Source organism: Rattus norvegicus, chromosome 1 (genome assembly GCF_021556685.1).
Source record: "Rattus norvegicus strain SHRSP/BbbUtx chromosome 1, alternate assembly SHRSP_T2T, whole genome shotgun sequence".
Taxonomy (NCBI): Eukaryota; Metazoa; Chordata; class Mammalia; order Rodentia; family Muridae; genus Rattus; species Rattus norvegicus.
In genome coordinates, this window is record NC_141534.1 from 110,433,762 (window position 1) to 110,448,237 (window position 14,476).

Below are 14,476 nucleotides of genomic sequence, written 5' to 3' on the forward strand. Positions count from 1 at the left end.
CCATTGTAACAGCCTTAGAGATGGGAGGGAACCCAAGATCTCACACAGCAGTGGATGACAGCAGCCAGTGCTGGAATTTAAGCTCATTGGGCTCCAAAGCCTGTGTCCTTACTTTTGGGCCAGACTTCCCTTTCTGGGAACACTGCCCTTTACTCCAAGGTCCATTCTGGCTTATCTGACCTCTCCCCACAACTTGCCTGTTGATGACCTGTTGCTGGTAAGAAAAGCCCCAATGGAAGGTAGGACCACCAGTGTGCTGACCTGCTGGCCTTCCTATTGCAAGCTCCGGGAACAGAAAAACAGATTCCGCCCATTTTAACTTCCAAGAGATACCACCAGTGGTCACACATGGCTCCAGGAGGATTTGCTAAGGACGTGTGAGTGCAAGCCTGTCAAGATGTCCCTGGCAAATACCAAGCTCTGCAGAAGACGGTTGGGAGAGCTCTCACCCCGCACCAAGTTATCAGGTGTGATAGATAGTTGGAAGACTATTCTACCAGAGAAGAAAAGGCCAAACCATGGTCCCAGTCTGGGGACATGTGCACTCCCTGTTATTGATGGAGCCTGTCCTAGGGGGTCTGGCACTAGGACCAGGCTAAGCCTGCTTACTCTATGCCTGAGCTTGAAACAGCCAGAATGTCCATAGAATTAGAATTTGCTAGGTGTAGGTATCTTTAGTAGGTGACCTGAGGCATGTAGAAGGTTATATCTCTTCGAGCTTATAGTCAAGAATTACACTATACTATAATGGTTAAATTATTAGCTGGCAACTGGACTAGTAGAATACCCACAATGCCTTCCTCACTGTATGAGTTTGGTCAAGTTTCCTTTCTACTCAGGCATCAGTATTCTGTGAGTTTTTGCTGAGGAATAAATTGAATTATATTCTCTTTCTCCCCATCTCTGTCTGTCCCCATCTCTCCATCTGTCCTGGTCTATGTCTCTTGTCTTAGTCTATGTCTGTCTGTCTGTCTGTCTGTCTGTCTCTCTCTCTCTCTCTCTCTCTCTCTTCCATCCCAATCCCCAGGGTCTCATGCAGCCCAGGCTGGCCTCAAATTCCCTAATCAATGATGACTTAGAACTTCTGATCCACCTGTCTCCGTGTCCAGAACCCTGAGATTTACAGGCACGTGCTACCGTCTTGGGTTTCTGTAGCATAAGTGATGGGGAATGCAGGCAACATGCATGCTAGGCTGAGGCTATGTCCCCAGCCTGATGTATATATTTTCTAACACACACATACAGAGAGAGAGAGAGAGAGAGAGAGAGAGAGAGAGAGAGAGAGAGAGAGAGAGAGAGAGCAGACATGATGATCACTTCGGGAGGTAGAGATAGGTGGATCTCTCTGAGTCTGAGGCCAGCCTGGTCTTCATGGAGAGGCCAACCGGGGCTACTGCCTCCAAAAAGAAAGAAAGAAAGAAAAAGAGAAAGAAAGAAAAGGAAAGTGTTATTTTATTCTCTCTGTGTGTGCAGACCATGGCAAATGTGTAGATGTCGGAGAATAGCTTTGTGGAGCCATTGTCCCCACCTTTACATGGGTTCCAAGAGTTGAACTCGAGCCATTAATACCTTTATGTGTCCAACAATTTCTCAGGCCCCTGGTGCACATATTTACCACAACAAAGCATGTTAGCTTGTACCTGGAGGGCTGTAGTACACAGTAAGCTTTAGGTGTTAGTGCCACTGTTATTAGTTGTGTTACAGTGTAATGTGGAAGGACAAACACGTCCGTAAGAGGTGCTACAGCCTCAGAACGGCTTAGAACATAGTCATATGTGTTGGGATGTGCTCACATGTAGGCTCCATGAGGCTGAGGCTTTGAGTTGTCTTTGAACCCTGTACAGGCAGCTCCCCTGGCTCATCATGGTACCTGAGAAATGGATGGATGCTTCCAAAGTCTCTTCTTCCTGCCTAAGGCCTTTACAGTGCAGTTTCTGCTCGCCGGCGTGGACCGCTCTAGATGCTCCTCACGTTAAATGTGTCTCATTCTTTAGGCTCCTTCTAGAAGTTTCTGTCTGGCCACCAATTCCCATGTCACCACTGTAATCTAAACTGGGTCAATGTCAGTCTCTCTCCAAGGCCACGCCCCCTTTCCTTACGATGTCCGTCACATCTCACAGTCGTTTATTTGCGTCTTTGTATCCCATCGTTGCGTCTTTCAGTGACTGTCAATTCCACAAAGGACGGGGACTAACCTCACAGGTTCTAAGACCCTACATGATGCCTGGCAAGCCGTGGGCATCGAGTTCATTTTTGTTCAGTGCACGCCAGAAGGATCTAGAAGAAGGAAACCAGGCTGAGATCATTGAGTTTGTGCATGTCTCCTGACTGGCTTTGACCAGCGCCTGTGTCATAGCCTGCAGTGTGTAGTAGCTGTGCATACCTTTGTTCCCAAACCTTAGTGCCTATCTGTTCTGCACACAGATAGGAGACCTCCCTCTGCCCCTTGCATGGCTGAGCGTGTTTTAGTTGTTCTTTCCTCACGTCCCATCTCTGGTCCTTTCTACGTAGCTGCAGCTCGATGTGTGTTTTAGGAAGGACCAAGCAAGTGTAAGCACCTACAGGAGGCTGTAATAGATGGAGGTTGAGCAGGGCCTTCCTGTCTATACTGAGCTTTTCTCCGTTCAGCCCTCTTTAGGAAGGCATTTGTCCCGCTGTGTAGCATGGCCTCAGACCAGGTCTTGCCCAGTCCACACTTATTTCCCACCTTGCCCACACAGCCCCCTCTAGGCAGCTGGTTTCTTAAAGTGCCCAGCCCGAAAGCATCGCCGACTTTCCCTTTCTGGTTCATACAAAGCTTTTCCCTTCCAGTCCCCTCCCCCAGCCTCAAGGCCCAGAGGCCCCACAGCATTCCACTCCCTTTGTGTCCCTCAGCCCTGCAGTTCATTAACAGCACACTCCTATCTCTTCCCAGGGCTTCATGGCCGGCAGGTCAGGCTCTCCCAAAGAGAGTTGTCTAATTATCTTAACTTGTCTGAGGACTGCTGCTTGGTGGGGAGCAAAAGCTCCGAGACAAAGCTGGGCAGGAGTGAGCACTGTTGCTACTGCCGGTTGAACGTTTCACAAATCGGCAGAGTTCGCACGCTTGTTCGCTCTCTCTGCAGAGCTAGATGCAAGGCTCCCCCTGCTAGTGGAATGACAGGAAGATTGGGAACAAAGGGAAGGGGGCAAGCTGGTGGTGCAGGGGATTGAGAGTTAGGACTGGAAGTGGCTGTCTGCAAGTGGCAGAGTTGATGGCCCCTTTCTTATCACCTCTCCCTCTGCTTGCTTTCCTCCTGGGGGCCTTGGCCTGCTCTTCCTCCTCCATTAGTCTTTCCTTAAAGGAAAAAAAAAAAGGTAGAGGTCCCTGTGACTTTCTCACAAAGTAAGCAGATGTCTGAGGTTTCGAAAGGCCTTAAGTAGTCCCTGAGTTGGCTTGGCCTGCATGGGCGAGCTCTAGTTGAGCATGTGTCTTGTCCACAGACTGACGCTGAGAAGCACTCACAGGTGGAGAGGAATTCCCTGTGGTCTGGTGACGACATCAAGAGATCAGATGGAGGTTCCGACAGTGGTGTGAAGATGGAGCCGGGCTCCAAGTGGAGGCGGAACCCTTCAGACATGTCCGATGAGTCGGACAAAAGTGTGTCTGGCAAGAAGAATCCAGTCCTCTCACAGACAGGCTCATGGCGGAGAGGCATGACAGCAGAGGTGGGCATCACCATGCCAAGGACCAAGCCATCAGCTCAGACAGGCACCCTGAAGACCTCAGGGACTGGTGAGTGAGAGGCCAACACCATGATGACTTTAGTGGGGGCTTTACGTTACAAGTGACTTCTTCAGGTGGCTGTTTTGCCCACAATCGTTTTTATGGTGTTGTGCTTGGCTATATGCATGTGTCTGTGTACGCGTGCGTGTGTGAGTGTGATGTGTATGAGATGTACATGCACACAAATAATGTGAGTATGCCAGTACCTACCATGTGGACATGCATAAGGACATTAGAGGATAATCTCAGATATGTTCCTCAATACTATCATCTGCACCCACTACCTTTTTGGCTATCATCTGTCTATTTGTATATCTACCATCTACACGTCTGTCATCTATATCTGCCCAATCTACCAGTCCATCTGTCTGTCTATAGTATATCTATCATCTATCTTATCTATCTGTCCTATCTATCCTATTAAATACTACTCATCCATCCACCCACCCACATCTATCTATCTATCTATCTATCTATCTATCTATCTATCTATCTATCTATCTATCTATCTATTTTTGAAACAAGGTCCCATCATGTAATTCTGGCTATCCTAGAACTCAACTCTGTAGATGAGGCTGACCTTGAACTTACAAATACCCTCTTGCCTCTCCTTCCCAAGCGCTGGGATTAAAGGTGTGCAACACTATACCCAGTTCTACTCTTTGTTTTTGCATTTGTTTTGGTCAGAGTCTCTTACTAGCCTGGAGATGACCAAGTAGGCTAGGCTGGCTGGTGATCGAGGTGGCTATCTTCCTGTCTCTGCGTCCTCACCACTGGGATAATAAATACACAACACCACAACTGCCTTTTTAAAAAAAGGTTGCTTCTGGGCTCTCTAACTCAGCCCCTCGTGCCTGTAAGGCAAGTGCTTTACTGATGGAGCTGGCTCTTCTAGCCCCCAGGACAGCTTCCTTAAAGGTTTGCTTCCCTGGCCATTTCCGAGGAGGGGTATGTATGGTGCTCCCACATGAGGCGTTTTCACAGCCTATCATCTGGTCCGTGCTCAGTTTCACCTCTCACCATCAAGTTAACACACTAGTCCAAGCTCCTCAAGGTTATATTGGTATGTTGCATGTCCCTGGAAATGTCAAGGTTCATATCATGGACATGGGGGAAGAGGACAATGTATGCCAGTGTCATTTGTGTATATGGATGTACCAACAGCTTCCTGGCTTTGCTCTGCTCTGGATCATCTTAGACTGCTTGGAAAAGAGCAAAGTCAGCAACGCATCCTAAAAGATCCTGAGCAACTGTAGCAGATGAGATTTATCACTGTGCAAAGCTCTCTCCTGACTTCACTCACACTATTCCCCTTCAGGAAGCAGGGTGACCAAGGTCTTTAGAGGGGTACGCACCATAAACACACTAGCCGGCAGCGTCAGGTTTTTGGTCTGACCATACTGGTTTCTCTCTTAGGAAAAACAGACGATGCCAAGGTGTCTGAGAAGGGAAGGCTTTCGCCTAAAGCTTCCCAGGTCAAGCGCTCCCCGTCAGATGCTGGCCGCAGCAGTGGGGATGAATCCAAAAAGACCCTCCCCAGCAGCTCTAGGACGCCCACAGCCAATGCCAACAGCTTTGGGTTCAAGAAACAGAGTGGCTCTGCTGCTGGGCTGGCCATGATCACAGCCAGTGGGGCCACTGTCACCAGCAGGTCTGCCACACTGGGTAAAATCCCCAAGTCGTCCGCCCTCGTCGGTCGGTCCACGGGTCGGAAGACAAGCATGGATGGAGCCCCAAACCAGGACGATGGGTATCTGTCCCTCAGCTCCCGGACGAACTTACAGTACCGGAGCCTGCCTAGGCCCAGCAAGTCCAACAGCCGGAACGGAGCAGGGAATAGGTGTAGCACCAGCAGCATCGACTCTAACATGAGCAGCAAGTCAGCAGGCCTGCCCGTGCCCAAGCTGAGGGAGCCCTCCAAAACATCCCTGGGCAGCTCCCTACCGGGGCTTGTCAACCAGACGGACAAGGAGAAAGGCATCTCTTCAGACAACGAGAGTGTGGCTTCCTGCAACTCTGTGAAGGTGAACCCAGCCACCCAACCAGTGTCCAACTCAACTCAGGCCACTCTGCAGCCAGGGACCAAGTACACAGATGTGGCTTCTCCCACACTCCGCAGGTAAGCAGGTAGAGACACACGGGGCCGAGGAGGGCCAGAGTAAGTGGAATAAAGCATCCAGTGGCGTGGCGCTTCAACTCCTTGTAAGGGAGTTCAAGGCCAGCTCCTGCTGGCAGGTCTGCAGTCCATGCATATTTTTTCCCCATGCCGGGATGGAAAATCCGCTTCTTGGGTTTAAACCCTGACTTTATTTTAACGAGCTCTCAAGTTGCTTTTCTGAATCCTGCCGCAGTTTCCTCACTGTTCATTGGAGCTCGTGGTACTTTCCTCAGTGTTCCTATTAAAGTTCATCTTTGTGGCTGTGCTGAGCTATGGAGGGAAGGTCTTCAGTGAGAGTTAGAGACAGTAAGGGTGGGTGAGGCCCTGGCCTACTTTTATACCCTGACTTTAAGCTCAGGGGACAGAGTTACACTGTGTTCTTTATACCATTCCGTTATTTTAGGACACATGAGCAATGTTTGAAGTGTTAGCTTGTTGTATATGTAAGCATGTGTGGCATATGTGTGTATGTGTGTTCACGTGTATAAAGATAGACACATGCATGTGTGCACATGCACACGGAGGCCTGAAATTGAAGTCCGTGCCTTCTTTGATTGCTGTCTGCTTTAATTACTGAGGCAGAGTCTCTCCCTAAACCCAGAGCTGGGCTAGTCTAACCAGCCTGCCCCTGAGTTGCTCCTGAGATCCTCTGCCCCTGCCCTCCTGGTCTGGGATCGCAGGTGGATACCACGGTCCTGTTCATCCTTCACACAAGTTCTGGGCATCAGGAAACTGGTCCTCATGCTTGGTGGGAAGGGCTTTATACAGTGAGGCATCTCTTTAGCTCTGCTGTTTCTCTTTCTTTTATTTAAACCCCTAGAAGCAGAATAATCTCTAAATAAAAATTGACTTCCTAGCACCTTCGAAAAGGATGTCTTCCCCATATCTCTCCACATGGTTGAAATTTCTCAATGTGGAAAAGGTAACCTTTAACATTTCCTTTCAACTCACTCACTGGACCTTTTCCTTTTGGTTTTCTTTTCTTCTTTCTTCCTTTCTTCCTTTTTTTTTTTTTTTTTTTTTTTTTTTTTTTTTTTTTTTTTTTTTTTTTTTGGAGACAGGAGCTCTCTCCATAGCTGTCTCGGAACTCACTATGCAGAATAGGCTGGCCTCAAACTCACAGAGGTCTATGTGCCTCTGCTTCCCATGTTCTGGGGTTAAAGGCATGAGCCATCAACCTCAGCCACTGGCTCAGTTTTGAACATTTTGTTTGTTTGTTTATTAATGTATGTGAGTGATCTAGCATGTACACTTTCTTGCCAGAAGAGGGTATCAGACCATAGTACAGATGGTTGTGAGCCACCATGTGGTTGCTGGGAATTGAACTCAGGACCCCTGGAAGAGCAGCCAGTGCTCTTGCCCTCTGAGCCATCTCTCCAGCCCCCACTGGCCCGTTTTTCAATGGCAGTTGTATAGCTCTACATTGCATTCTGGGTCATGACAAACCCCAGGATGAGGTTTGTGGAAATAGAAATGGGGCCCAGGACTCATATGTGAGGATGAGCAGGGATGACTGAAGACTCCAGAAGAAGAGTTCCACACAAGGTAGAAAGAATCTGTGTGCTGTGCCCTGTCTAGACTTGATTATTAGGGTTCCAGTAACGTTTTTTTAAGGGGGAAGGTTCTATTGGGCTGTTCTTGGCTGTTTTATCACCCACACTACCATGTAAATGAAGTTTTCCTCTGCTATTTACCTCAAGTATAAGAATGAAATGTGGTCTTCCGATTTCCTCTGGAGGCTACAATGGCATTTGCTAGACCCTCGAGCTAGTGTACAGGAATCTTTAACAACACATGGGCTCCTCACACACTCTTTCCTTAAATCCCCTGCTAGTCTGAATGTACATTTATTGTGTGGCAAGAAGCCTCAGTGGAGTGAGATGGGTAACTCCCTTCAAGCGATTCCAACATCCAGACAGCAGAGCCCATGGATTTGTATGTGGGCTGGGAAGCGAGGCGAAGAGGGTTCCCATCTTGGCTGGCGATGAAAAGAGCCTGGCCATCAAATGAGTTGCCCATTAATAGGGAGGCACAGCTGCCGAGAGTGTGCGGGCCTCCTAATGCCCAGATTTCAGAGCAGGAAAAAGCACTCCCCGATTCTACGGTTAGATGTTGTAGTGAGGGTTATACATCTCCCTCGTGGTTCACAGACACTGATTTGAAGGACTCTTTCAAAGTCAGACTCCAATTACTCCAGGCAGCAAGGTGAAAGGCCATCTGCCTGTCACCACATGTACAGTCTTGTCAGTTTTCAGGGCGACTTGTTCCCTTCACCTCATTTTGAGCATGGGATTAAGCCCTCGTATTCACCCTCTGGCTTGGAGCTGGTTTCACCAGAGAACTCTCTGCCCATGAAAGCAAAGGGCCCTATGCCTTCCCTGTACAGATGTCACATGTGTAGGAGTGAGCAGAAGATGGCCTGGCATGGCACTTCTGTGTGTCTGTTTCAGAGACGAGATATGTACCGGTGTGCCTGGTCTGATGTCTTGCAGACCCAGCATGTTTCTGTGTGTAGTGTTAGCTCACACATGTTCTCTGGCACCCTGCCTTTCTGTTGCTCATACACCTGTGTCCATATTTCTCCTGGGTTCCCACCAGTGTAGGCTCATGGTCTTGATCCTTTGTACTGTACTGAGAGACCAAAGAAACTAAGTCCCAAGGCTTCATACATGCTATCACAGAAAGAAGAAACTCTCTTCTTTCTAGAAGACTCCTGGGCAGGGGCTAGAGAAATAAGAGAGAAGCAAGACCGTGGAGGAGTGTGGCAAAGCCTATGGAAAACCCTTCTTGTCACCTGGGATTAGATCTGGGTTCCAGCTCCTGCCTAGAGTTAGAAAGAGGTCCCTAGGAAGCACCAGCATCCAGCCCCACTTAACCACAAGCCTTCCTCTAGAGACCTTAGTGAGTCTGCAGGAGAGACCACTGCCCTTTTCAAGGGTCTCACGGCCTCCTCTGCCTCAGTAGTTCTGCACACCTTGGTCCCAGGTATTTGTTCCACACAACCCTTTGTCTCTTCGCAGACTCTTTGGTGGGAAGCCTACCAAGCAAGTCCCCATCGCCACAGCAGAAACCATGAAAAGCGCAGTGGTCATCTCCAACCCTCATGCCACTATGACCCAGCAAGGTAACCTAGAGTCCCCATCAGGCAGTGGTGTCCTGAGCAGTGGGAGCAGCAGTCCTCTCTACAGTAAGAACGTGGACCTCAACCAGTCTCCTCTAGCGTCCAGCCCCAGCTCAGCCCACTCAGGCCCTTCTAACAGCCTCACCTGGGGTACCAGCTCGTCGGCAGTGAGCAAGGATGGCTTGGGCTTCCAGTCTGTTAGCAGCCTGCATACCAGCTGTGAGTCTATTGACATATCCCTCGGCAGCGGAGGGGGCTTGAGTCACAACTCCTCCCCTGGTCCAGTCGCCTCCACTAAGGAAGACTCCTTGATGCCTTTTGTCCGCACCAGCAGTGTGAAGACCACACTGTCAGAAAGGTTGGTGCTGCACCTTCCTTAGATAGACAGGAGGTTAGGGATCTAAAAACTACTTCGACTTTGCCTGGAGGTTTTAATCTATTCCTTCCCTTCCCTTCCCTTCCCTTCCCTTCCCTTCCCTCCCCTTCTTCCCTTCCCTTCCTTCCTTTCTTCCCTCCCCTCCCTTCCCTTCCCTTCCCTTCCTTCCTTCCTTCCTTCCCTTCCCTTCCCTCCCCTTCCCTCCCCTCCCCTTCTTCCCTTCCCTTCCTTCCTTTCTTCCCTTCCCTTCCCTTCCCTTCCCTTCCCTTCCCTTCCCTTCCCTTCCCCTTCCTTCCTTCTTTCTTTTCTTCCCTTATTTTTCTGTCTCGGAACTCTTCCTTTTGACCAGGCTGGCCTTGAACTCAGAGATCTGCCTGTTCTGCCTCCCAAGTACTGATAGCCAGGCATGCCAGCGAGGATGTGTTCCACTGTCTGCTAAAGCCCAGGGGAAGGTGGCAAGTGGGCCATCCCAAACCTCGATGCTCACCCAGGTGCTCACTGAAGGTGTGCACCGCCATGCCCAGCTTGGTTTTGGTCTTTCTAATAAGTGTTCCTTGCCAGCGGAAGTCAGTTTAGGAGAGCGTTCATCTGGACTGCTCTCCGCTGTCTCTTTATCTTAGTGCTTGCAGCCACTAGACGGGGCCCATTCATGCTACTGTCTGAAATGACATTCAGCATCGGAAGCCGTTCCATGGCTGAGGGCTTGCCAACTTCAGCTACTTCTTTCTTCTTCCCATGTCACTGAGCAAGCAGGACAGGTGACCTGGGAACAGTCAGTGTCATGTGACCCTGCCAGTCACAGTGATAAGAGATGAGAGCCTATTAGAGTCCAAAGAGCTTTGATTCTGCTACAGTCTTGGTGTGTGTCTGGTTTCTGGACTAGACACGGGGAACAAAACTGGGGACAGCGCTGGGAGTGAGTAAAGTGTTCTGATCGTTGTGTGTAACAGTTCCTTTTCCTCCCATCTAATGTTCCTTCTCTTGTTTTCGACTTGCCTGGACCTCTAGCCCTCTCTCTTCCCCTGCTGCTAGCCCTAAGTTCTGCAGAAGTACTCTGCCCAGGAAACAGGACAGGTAATGACACTGTAGGCCTCCTGAGCCTCTGGGCTCTTCTGCCTGTCTGTTTTGTTGTCAAGCCGGTCGTTCTGTGCAAGGCTGTTGGCCCCGAGGCTCCTGCTTGTGTCTGTGGCTCTGGTATACGCTGATAGCCAGGCATGCCAGTGAGGACTTGCTCCACTGTCTGCTAAAGCCCGGGGAAGGTAGCAAGTGCGTGGCCATCCCAAACATCACGGTTCACCCAGGGCTGCAGGAGCTCTCACTGGCATCCCCCAATCCACCCCCCCTTGGTGTCCGTGGCATGTTCCTGCCTCCAGTCTTGCTTTTTCCTCCCTACCCTTCCAGATACTGTCTGCCACCCACCGTGCAGCCTGGTCCTCACCTCGGTCTCTTCCCTGCACCCCACCCCTCCCGGCCCAGCTGGCTCTTCTCCCTTCAACGCTTTTGCTGCAGTCTGGCTCACCGTGTTGTTCCGAGCATCGTGTTGTGTGTGTCTATATTCTGCAACGATAATGCTACAGCGTGCCTGGAGGGTTGGGGTTTTTACAACTTGAGAAGCCTGGGTCTGCACCCCCAGCCGTGGGTGGGCCTCAGAGATGCAAGTTGACCCTGAGTTTCTGGAGGAGTGGTGACTTGGCCAAACATAACAAGCAGATGTTGTCTCATGCTTAGGGGGAGAAAAATTAATGGAAACCCCCTTCACCCCCCATTCACAGCACAAACTTTGTTTCTGTCAGACTTAAAAACCAAGCCTTTAAATCCCTTGCACTTTAGACATTCAAATGCCTTGACTCTATCAGCCAGCAAGTTCCAACATGCCCAGGCTCCTGCCCAGGGCTCAGCTCCTGGCTACACCCTTGCTAGGCAGGAACAAGGAGACATTGAGAGGGGCCTGGAATTTACTTCATCACTCATGAATTTCAAATATGCAGACTGCTGCCTCTCGAAACCCTCCGATGAGTCTCTGCCCCTCCTTGAAACCTTTGCCAGAGGCAGCAGGGTTTGGGAGAGGAGCTGAGGAGGTACACAGGTGGGACACGGGGCAGCATAGACCATGCTCCTAGATGATATAGCCCCTGCCTTGGCTTTGAACCTGTGGAAAAGGAAGAACAGTTGGGGTTCACGACTCAGGTCACCTTGTGATGTGGGGTAAAGTATGCACTGGCGCGGATGCAGACAGGACCAGGTTTCTTTTGTATGCTGCGTGGACGTGCTGCATGCCTGGCTGGTGGTGGGAGCCTTTCCCTTTGGGGGGGTCCTCGTGCCCCTCCACAGCCTTCTTGTCCTCCTGCTCCCAAGTCCTCTGTGCTTCTCTGAAGTTCTTGATTTTGTTTTAACTTTCCTACAGTGACCCGCACCTTGATAGGAACACTTTGCCTAAGAAAGGACTCAGGTATCTGTCCCCTCCTTGTACCCATGCCATCTGCTGTGGCTGTGGAGCTTGGCTGTGTCATTCTCTCATCGCTGCTGGGCTGGGCTCGGCTGGGGTCCCTGCTTTGGCCAAGGCAGCTGGATTTTTGGATGACAGGCCCTCTCATTCTCATCTCTCCATTTGTGGCTTACTTGCTTGAGCAGGGTCTGTGCTTTGTGAAGCTTCATGTGACAGAGCCATCTCACCACCAGCCTTCCTGAGCTAGGAGCGGCGACTGCTCCTGGCGGGCCAGCCCGAGGGGTGCTGAGCCCTTCATGACTGTCTGTGCACACAGCCACTTCCGAAGGGGGACATGACTTAGAGCATGCTGCTTTGTTAGTGTCTCCATTTAAAAACTCTAGCTGTGTCTAGACTGGAGATACAGCTCCATGGTAGAGCATTTGCCTGCAATATATAAGGTTATGGGTTCAATCCGAAGCATCAAATAATAATAATAATAATAATAATAATAATAATAATAATAATAATAATTAATGCAATAATCACTTTAAAAATAACTTTGTGGCTTTAAAACATCACTGAAGAGTTGTCTTAATATCCTAATCAACAAATGGGTCAGCTATCGCCACCCATCCAGAAGTGCATATGATTGGTGGAACGAAAAAAAGAAAAAGCCCAAGGAAGAATGTCTTCAATTCTGTAGTAAGTTGGGCCTATGCTGCTTGTTGGTGCCCATCTTGATGAAACAGGATGCTCTAAGTTACTGTTGCTCAAATCATGTCATCACGTCTCCAGCCTGAGGTGCTTGAGTTTGCTCACGGCCCCTGTGGACCTCTGTCAGTTCTGCCTTCTCAAAACCTTGCTGTCTGTAGCCCCGGCTTTACCCTGCATTAAGCATTAAGTCTTTTTCTCATGAAGTGAAATGTCGTGTTGCTGTCTTGTGTGCGCGTCTAGTTAATAACCCTTGGCTCTCAAGGCCCAGAGCATTTCGAATGTTGTTAACGTGAGGTGGGTATCAACGCAAGAAGGCGCTCCCTTACGCCTCTCAGCAGAGTTCTGCACTGGGGCCTTTCATCGTTTGTGTCAGCTGGATATGCGAATGATTAATGTCACCATCATCCACTGTTTTTGAGACTGAGTCTCATGTAGCAGATGACCTTTGAACTTTTTTTTTTTTTTAATGGAGCTGAGGACCGAACCCAGGGCCTTGTACTTGCTAGGCAGGCGTTCTACCACTGAGCTAAATCCTCAACCCCAACCTTTGAACTTTTGATCCTCCAGGTTCCACTTCTCAAAGTGCTGGGATTGCAGGCTTGCACCAACAGTGCACATTGATCCCAGGGCTCCCCGTGCCCTCAGCAAGCACTCCACCAACCAAGATCTATTCATAACCCACTGTTACTCAAAGAGAAAGCCAACTTTTAAGTAGTTACATTTTGAAAGGCTGTGTATATGTCTGTAGGAGATCTATTAAAGCTATGTAGCCCTGGATATTTAAAATTGATCGTTTAAACACTCAGAACGGGGTTATGTGACAACTATTTCCAGACACCTGATATGCCTTTTAAGGATGTATAATCATCAACGAGAGTGAAAGCCATCTTCTCATTCATACTGGTTTTCTCTCTAGCCTGCTTCTGAAGCATATACATATTGGGTAGCTGATCAGCCCCTGGCAGTGGGAGCACTACAGAAGTTCTAGGTGCTGCCGGTGGGAAGAGTAGAAAGAATGTGGAGTTTGGAGTCAGACAGGCATGGGTTAAAATCTCAGCTCTGTGGTCCCCACTTTCCCAGAGCGTAGTTTAGCAGGATTCATTGTGGTGTGTTACTGTCTGAGTTGAAGCCTTGGTGAGATGATGGCTGTAAAGGTACTTCCTCTATCAGAGATGCTCCGCAAATCTTCCAGTTTGGGAATGCCAAAGGGGGTGGACCACATGACTTCTGAAGAATTCCCCACATTCAACACACCAGTGTGTGGTTCTTTTCATGAAACCTGTTGGCGCTACATTGTAGCAGTTAAAGGGGCTAGGGATGCGGCTCAGTTGGTAAAGTGCTCCTGGAACATGCAGAAAACCCTGCGTTCAACCCACAACCTCCCGTATTTTATAAAGTATACATGGTTAATCCTGCCTCTAATACCGACATGGGAGGATCAGAAGTTGAAGGTCATCATAGCAAGTTCAAGATCAGCCTGGACTATGCAAGACCCCCCCCAATCACAAAAACTGCAGGAGCTACTGTAAACACCAGCACCCCAGGTCTCTCCAAATGCCACCCACTAACACACAGTGATTCATGACCGTTCACTGGTTCTGCAGCGTGCAGATGCCAGCAGTTAGCTCATTAAAACTTCCTCAGAGCTCTAACAACAACCCCTCTTACTGCTTCTTCCTGTCAAGGAGGGGGCTTTGAGGCGACCCTGTCATGAACCAGCATGTTCCAGTCACACCCAGGGATGGCTCTTTTGAGCATTCCCTGTCTTTCTCCCTTTTAGGTGTTCCCTGCAAGCTGAAAGGAATTATAATTTTCCCCAGATGCAGCCAAGTAGGGAAAAAAAAAGTTTTGAGAAACTTCATAAGTTTCAGGGCGTGTAGTGATCTGAGTTTTCTCCCCCCCATCTTAAATATAGCTTTCTTTGTACACACTCC

General features: G+C 49.3%; 1 protein-coding gene across 23 annotated transcripts in view; it reads left to right on the plus strand.

The window, feature by feature from the left end:
• Window positions 1–14,476, plus strand: part of Nav2 (neuron navigator 2) — a 658,517-nt gene that overhangs the window by 593,373 nt on the left and 50,668 nt on the right. For 10 of the 23 annotated variants that reach the window (XR_015654269.1, XR_015654363.1, XR_015654321.1 and 7 more), the window contains 5 exons: window positions 3,463–3,754; window positions 5,162–5,864; window positions 8,924–9,382; window positions 10,409–10,474; window positions 11,805–11,849. Coding sequence is in view for 17 of the 23 variants with exons in the window: in XM_087609805.1 (XP_087465931.1) it covers window positions 3,463–3,754; window positions 5,162–5,864; window positions 8,924–9,382; window positions 10,409–10,474; window positions 11,805–11,849 (1,565 nt within the window). In the remaining 6 variants the exon portion in view is untranslated. The remainder of the gene's footprint in view (window positions 1–3,462; window positions 3,755–5,161; window positions 5,865–8,923; window positions 9,383–10,408; window positions 10,475–11,804; window positions 11,850–14,476) is intronic. The other 13 variants (XR_015654404.1, XR_015654479.1, XM_087609770.1 and 10 more) reach the window with 3 other exon arrangements.